Here is a 6,247-nt window from a genome sequence, read left to right as displayed (position 1 = left end):
GGAAGAGATATGGGGACATATGTATATGTATAACTGATTCACTTTGTTACAAAGCAGAAACTAACACACCATTGTAAAGCAATTATACTCCAATAAAGATGTTAAAAAAAAAAAAAAGTCCCCTAGAAATGCTATGTCCCTGTCACCCCATATCATTCAGTTTGTGCTAGTTTGCAGCCACTGTCACTGATAGCATTCCCCCGTTTCTGGAAGACTGCTCAGTCTCTTCCATCTGACTAACTGTACCGAGTGTAGATTTGCCCTGGATCAACAAATAATGAAACCGATTTAATTGTCTGTCCCACAGATTCTAACAAGATAGAACCATCGCTTCAAAGCCTCCAGAAATTTGTGCCTATGAATTACGCCAGCTACACCCAGGAGTACTATCAGTTTGCAGGCAAGAAGATTGTCATTCAAGAATCGATCGAGAGTTACGGAGCGGTGGTGTGGCCAGGGGTGAGGGAGCTGTCACATTGGGGCGTCGGGGATGAGAACAGATATTTTGTACAACTGCGGTGCCTTGGACGACTTGCCACGTGCTCTAACGTTCTGTGCTTCTCAAACTGAGGGTCCATGGATGCGCCCCCAGGGGTGTTGCTGGTGTACCTAGATGCTGCAGAAAACACGGCATCTTCCCTAAAAACAACGATTTTCCTCTATGCTATGTTTCTTGAAACATTATTTTTTCACATTAACATAAACTTGAGTATATTGGGAAGTAGGATGAAAAATTCATATGAATTGTTAAAAAATCAGAAGAAAAGTCTTTAGAGTTTAGATTTTGTAGCGGTCACCTTTGGGCCTCTCCCACAGGCCTTCGGGTATTCACTCACCTTTTACAATGTGGCTAGTCCAGTGGAAACGCTTAGGAAGTGGTGCTTCATCTCATGCCCTCCCTGCAACAGTCCCCAGAGCATGGAGCTGAAATGGGGGAAAACACTGAATTCAGAGCCAGAAAACCTGCTATGTTCTGGCTGAGTGCGCTGTTTCCCCTGGCGGGGCGCGGTGCAGAACCAGGCTGGGACGATGGACCTCAGAGGCCAGCGCCTTCGTTCTTTCCACTGCAGAGGTTCTCAGCCTGTGCTTGGAGGGGCTCCAGATCAGAACTGCTCCACTGTTAGCTTAGATGGGAATCCTTCTGGGTTCTTGTTAAATGCAGACTCTGATGCAGGAGGTCGGGCTGGGGGAGGTGGCCTGGGGCTGCATTTCTGACCCACTCCCGGGTGACGCAGACCCGCTGGCCCGCTGCGTGGCTGTGATCAGAGGTTCCTCGGAGCGCCCTCTGCAGTCGGGGTGCCAGTGATGGGGGAGATGAAGTGGGGGAGCAGGGGAGGGACAGCCAAGGGCTCCAGGCTCTTAGAGCTCCCCCCTCACTGACCCCAGCCAAGGAAGCTCAATTTTTACCCCTTATGCTTAATGTAAGTATGATTTCCTTCAGCTAAATGTTTTTCTTTGGCTTAACAAGTTTCAAACCACCAAGCGACTCCACAGCTTCCTACTGTATTTGGCACACAGATACCCAGAGCTGGGTGATCAGAAATCAGGAGTGGAGAAAGATGATTTGTCCACTGGACTGTTTTATTCTTAATAAGGCCTCAGCCTTTCATGCACCAAACCCTGGCCCTTCTCGGGACCTCAGTTTCCTGAAGGCTGCAGAAGGACCCGTATCGTGTGGGGAAGCACCCCTTCCTCGTGTGACTTCAAGAGCAGCTGTCAGAGATGGCTTTTCCGAGTTTGCTAATGGACTAAAGAAGCGGGGGAGTGTTTGCTGAAAGATGTAGCTGTTCCCCAGGGAAGATCCGTCCCCAGATGGCACCCACCGGGCCAGCCCGTCACAGGGCAGGGCCCTTCAGCAAGGACGCCTACAGCCACCCCTTCAGGAAGTCCTCAGAGCAGACGTCTTGGTGGCTCTGGGTGACACTCTTCCAAATACTGAAACCCCACACAGTGAATAATGCTCCTTTCTCCTCAAGAACCAAAGAAGGCCTTTCCTCAAAACTGCCGCCCCCACCTCCAGAGCTCCTTGCCACGGGCTGGATGCCAGTGCCACGCCGCCCGCCCCCTTCCCACTCATCCTCCAGCGCCCAGGGCCCCTTGACGCCCCTTACCTCCCTACCGTGCCATTGGGAATTGGCTTCCGTCCTCCCCCCACCCCCGTCCCTGGCCCCCGGGTCCCCTGAGAGGAGCTGCTGACGAGGAAAGGGAGGGGCCCACGGGCTTGGAGCTGCCACCAAGCCTGGCGCAGGCCATCGTGAGCACGGCATGTCGCAAACGATCCAGGCCGCCCCCTACTCCAGCCTGGGCCCCAGACAGAAAGCGAGTCGTAGCGAGCCCAGAGCTTCTGCAGGAAGACAAGGGCCAAAGGAGTGTGCAAACGAGAGCGTTCACGTCGCCTTTTCAGCGCAGGGTTCGCATTCCCAACTCCGGTAACGCCCTCACGCCTACACGCCTACGTAACTCTCCCCAGTCTCTCTAGTCCGCGACATCACCAGCCGACGCCCACTGGCTCACACGGGAAGGGACCTTGATTTTCTGTACAGAAATCGATCTAAATTTATTCTTTTTCTGTTTACTGTGTGTAAAGGATGTAACCTCCTTGCTGCTGCCCCCCGAAGTGCGGTCCGTGGACGGGCTGCACTGGCATCACCTGGTGGCTTGTTAGAAACGCAGCCTTGAGCCCCATCAGCCCTACTCCACGCGGCCGGGCGTTTCACCAGGCCCCAGGTGACCCGCACGTGCGCTGGAGTTTGGGAAGCACTGCCCGGCCAGTCGAGTGTTTCTTAGATGAACTGCTTTAAAAGAAAAATTCCTACGCAGTCGTTCAGTGCAGCAGGCAAAGTCCAGAGCAAGCTGAACGCTGGTGGAGTCAGGAGGGAGGGGATGGAGCCGCTTACAGCACAAGGCTTACAGCAGGTGGAGGCCTGACACGACTCAGGCAGACGAGGGCCTGCTGCCCTGCGGCCCCTCGTCTCCTGGTTCTGGAAGAGCTGAGCTGACCTTCCTGCTCCTGGAGGCTGGTCCAGGGTCTTCTGGTACAGGCGCTTTCACAAGTCTGTGTCTCTAGTTCCTCTGATGCACGTTACAGCCTTCATATTCCAGAGGTCAAAACACACCGTTGCACGTATATTTTTGATTCTTGTGAGCCCCCAGTAAGCTGAAACTGTTAACATGTCTTTGAGTATTTAACTTGCGGTGGGGAACAGGGTCCCCGGTTTCCAGTATCCAGGTGACAACTGTGAATGTTTTTCAGGCCACGGCTTTGTGCCAGTATTTGGAGGAACATGCAGAGGAACTCAGTCTCCAAGGAGCTAAGATGCTGGAAATCGGTGCTGGACCAGGCCTCGTTTCCATCGTGGCCAGTATTCTAGGTTTGTCTGTCTATTCTCGGCCTTGGTTATGGTGACAACAGTGATAATAACCACCTACTACTGTGTGACGGGCTGTGGTTTAGGTGCTTGGCCGTGATCGCACTCACTGAATCTACCCAGATGTCCAGGCTAGAATGACTGCTGTTATCCCCAGAGATAAGATAACTGTGCCTTAGAGGCTAACTCGTCCAATCCATTGATTATTACCACGTGAGAAAGTTGAAATTCTGAAGGTGTGACTCTTGAATTCCTGTTGTAAACAGCTCTGTTATGCTGTCTCCTGCTTTTCAGTGCAACTATTATCACCTAATGTTTTGGAAAAAAACAAAAAATAAGTGAGTGAATCCAAGGCGAAGACAGATTTCTACCCAAAGTGCCAGTTGTGAGTCCTGGGAGCTGGGCAAGAGGCGGGTATGTCTGGCCTACTTCAGCCTACACTGTAACAGATCTTCTTCTCTCAAAACCAATCTGGAATTATGATTTTGTGAACCTTTATCACTAGCATATTAAAATACCTAAAAATTAATTTAATGCATTTAGTAGGGGGGAGAGTCATTCAAAATAGATCATCCCTTAGGAAAGAAAACTAGGTGCTGACACCTCGCATTAAGAGAAAACCAAAATCTTCAGATAAAGACAGTTTGGGGAGGAAAAGCAGTATAAATGATGACAGTCATCAAACGCTAAGAATCTTGGTATGTTTAGTTAATTATTCCGAAATCTCTCAAAACTGCACCGCCGTTTAACTTAGTTTCTTAAAAGACGGGAACGTTATTCTCTTTGAATGGTTCTTCACCGAAGGTGATTTTTGCCCCATGAAGGACATCTGGCAGTGTCGGGGGACATTTTTGACCAGCACGACTTGGGGTTTGGGTGGGGAGGTGCTACTTGCATCTTGGGGATGGAGACCAGGGACCCTGCTAAACGTCTTACAGGGCACAGGGCAGGGTCCCCCAGGAGAATTATCCAGCCCATATGTCCACAGGGCCAAGGTGAGAAGCCCAGTTCCATTTCTCCCTGAGAGTATGTGTACCCTGTGGCTGCCCGAATGTTCCAGGTAATTCGTACAAGTTTCCTCTTTCTCTCTTAGGAGCTCAAGTCACAGCAACGGATTTGCCTGACGTCCTAGGGAACCTTCAATACAATCTTTTAAGGAACACACTAAACCATACAGCACATCTGCCCGAAGTGAAAGAGCTGGTATGGGGAGAGGGCCTGGAACAGAACTTCCCCAAGTCCACGTGTTACTATGACTACTTGCTGGCTTCTGACGTGGTCTACCACCATTACTTCCTGGACAAGCTGCTCTCCACCATGGCGTACCTCTGCCAGCCGGGAACGGTGCTGCTTTGGGCAAACAAGTTCAGATTCAGCAGCGATTATGAATTTTTGGATAAATTCAAGCAGGTTTTTGACACAACACTCTTGGCTGAATTTCAAGAGTCATCAATCAAACTTTTTAAAGGAGTGCTAAAATGGGACTAAATTAAACAAGATGCCTTTCGAAACATTAGTGTGTCTTTTGAACAGTGTTAGAAATTTTATAAGATTGCAAAGGTAGTGCACGGAAACAACTTGTGTAACTAGAATAAACATAGTATTACGGCAACTCTCCCAAGCAACCAGTTTAGGATCATCTGCTTCATCTAAATATACACAAATAACATGAAAACATGAAAGTAGCTTTGCTGGCTTCCGAGAGTCTCAATTAAGTGTTCAATAAATTTTACACAAATAAATTAACAAACAAGTGGATTTCCCCTCGTTATTTCTGCTGGAAAGCATGGTTTTAAACCTGTCAATTTACTTTTGTCATTTGCTTTTTGAAAATGAGCTTGACAGGGTCCGTGTATCTTAACCTGAAGAGTCTACTTTGTACAGATTTTAACTGTAGCAAAGGGAGAGGGTAAAGAGTAATGCAAAACAGTTCTAGGCTTTACACTGATCAAAACTGAAAAATACGGAAACAGTGCTGGAAGGAGAAAATGGATGTCATCTCAGGGGCCCAGAACTAGTGCTGAGCACACACTCTGCACCATCCCTGGTGCTTCTTTCAGAAGTTATTTATTTGTATCCAGCTCTTTCCGTTGTTTTCAGTGGTGTGGTGTAGACATTGGTCACCATTACCTGAAGTAGGAAAACTGTCCCGACTTTTAAAAGAATTTGAAAAAGAATAGATACATGTATAACTGAATCACTTTCCTGTCCACCTGAAACTATCACAACGCTGGTAATCAACTCTACTCCAGTATATAATAAAAAGTTAAAGAAAAAGAAGAATCCACTTTATAATATAAAAATAAATAAAGAAAGAACCTGTATTTTATCTCCTGTATCAATCACACAGAAACGTCATAGTTTTGCCAGGGATGGCTTCTCCTGGAACATATGTGTGGGCGTGGAGGCACAGAATAATCTAGCCTGAAAGCAGGGCTGACAAGGCAGCTTGGCGTCACCACCCCAGACCCCAGAATCACTCACCACGGGTACCACTGATGGACCAACCTTTCTAGGAATCACAGTTCAAAGCAGACTTTGCCAGTCTGTGGCTGTATCTCTAATTTCCACAGAAAACTTAATAATCTTCATTCCAAAATTTCATTACCTGAGAAAGACTTACACCTGGACCCCACTGAAAGAGAGAAGTAGTAATTACGGAGAGAAAAGTCCTTGTTACCACAGAGAGCCGGATGTGGCTCATAGATTAAAAAAAAAAAAAAAAATTTGCCTGTGAACTTTCACGATGTACTGCACGTCCTATTAAAAAGCGCTGTCATTCACCACCTCCCCGTGCAGACACGTACCTCACTCGACGGCTTCTCACTACCGGTCAGGACTGTGAGAGTACGTCCAAAAGCCACCATGCACTTAACTTC

At 48.2% G+C, this 6,247-nt stretch overlaps 1 protein-coding gene across 2 annotated transcripts in view; it reads left to right on the top strand.

The window, feature by feature from the left end:
* METTL21C (methyltransferase 21C, AARS1 lysine) overlaps positions 1 to 5,128 on the top strand; it is an 11,465-nt gene extending 6,337 nt beyond the window's left edge. The window contains exons 2-4 of one of the 2 annotated variants that reach the window (XM_028497955.2): positions 308 to 459; positions 3,254 to 3,371; positions 4,462 to 5,128. In XM_028497955.2, coding sequence (XP_028353756.1) covers positions 308 to 459; positions 3,254 to 3,371; positions 4,462 to 4,856 — 665 coding nt within the window. In that variant the 3' untranslated portion in view covers positions 4,857 to 5,128. The remainder of the gene's footprint in view (positions 1 to 307; positions 460 to 3,253; positions 3,372 to 4,461) is intronic. The other variant, XM_007107894.3, reaches the window with a different exon arrangement.
* The last annotated feature ends 1,119 nt before the right edge of the window (positions 5,129 to 6,247 follow it).

Source organism: Physeter macrocephalus, chromosome 13, assembly GCF_002837175.3.
Source record: "Physeter macrocephalus isolate SW-GA chromosome 13, ASM283717v5, whole genome shotgun sequence".
Taxonomy (NCBI): Eukaryota; Metazoa; Chordata; class Mammalia; order Artiodactyla; family Physeteridae; genus Physeter; species Physeter macrocephalus.
Note: the sequence above shows the minus strand (reverse complement) of the source record. Positions and strands in the feature narration are given on the sequence as shown.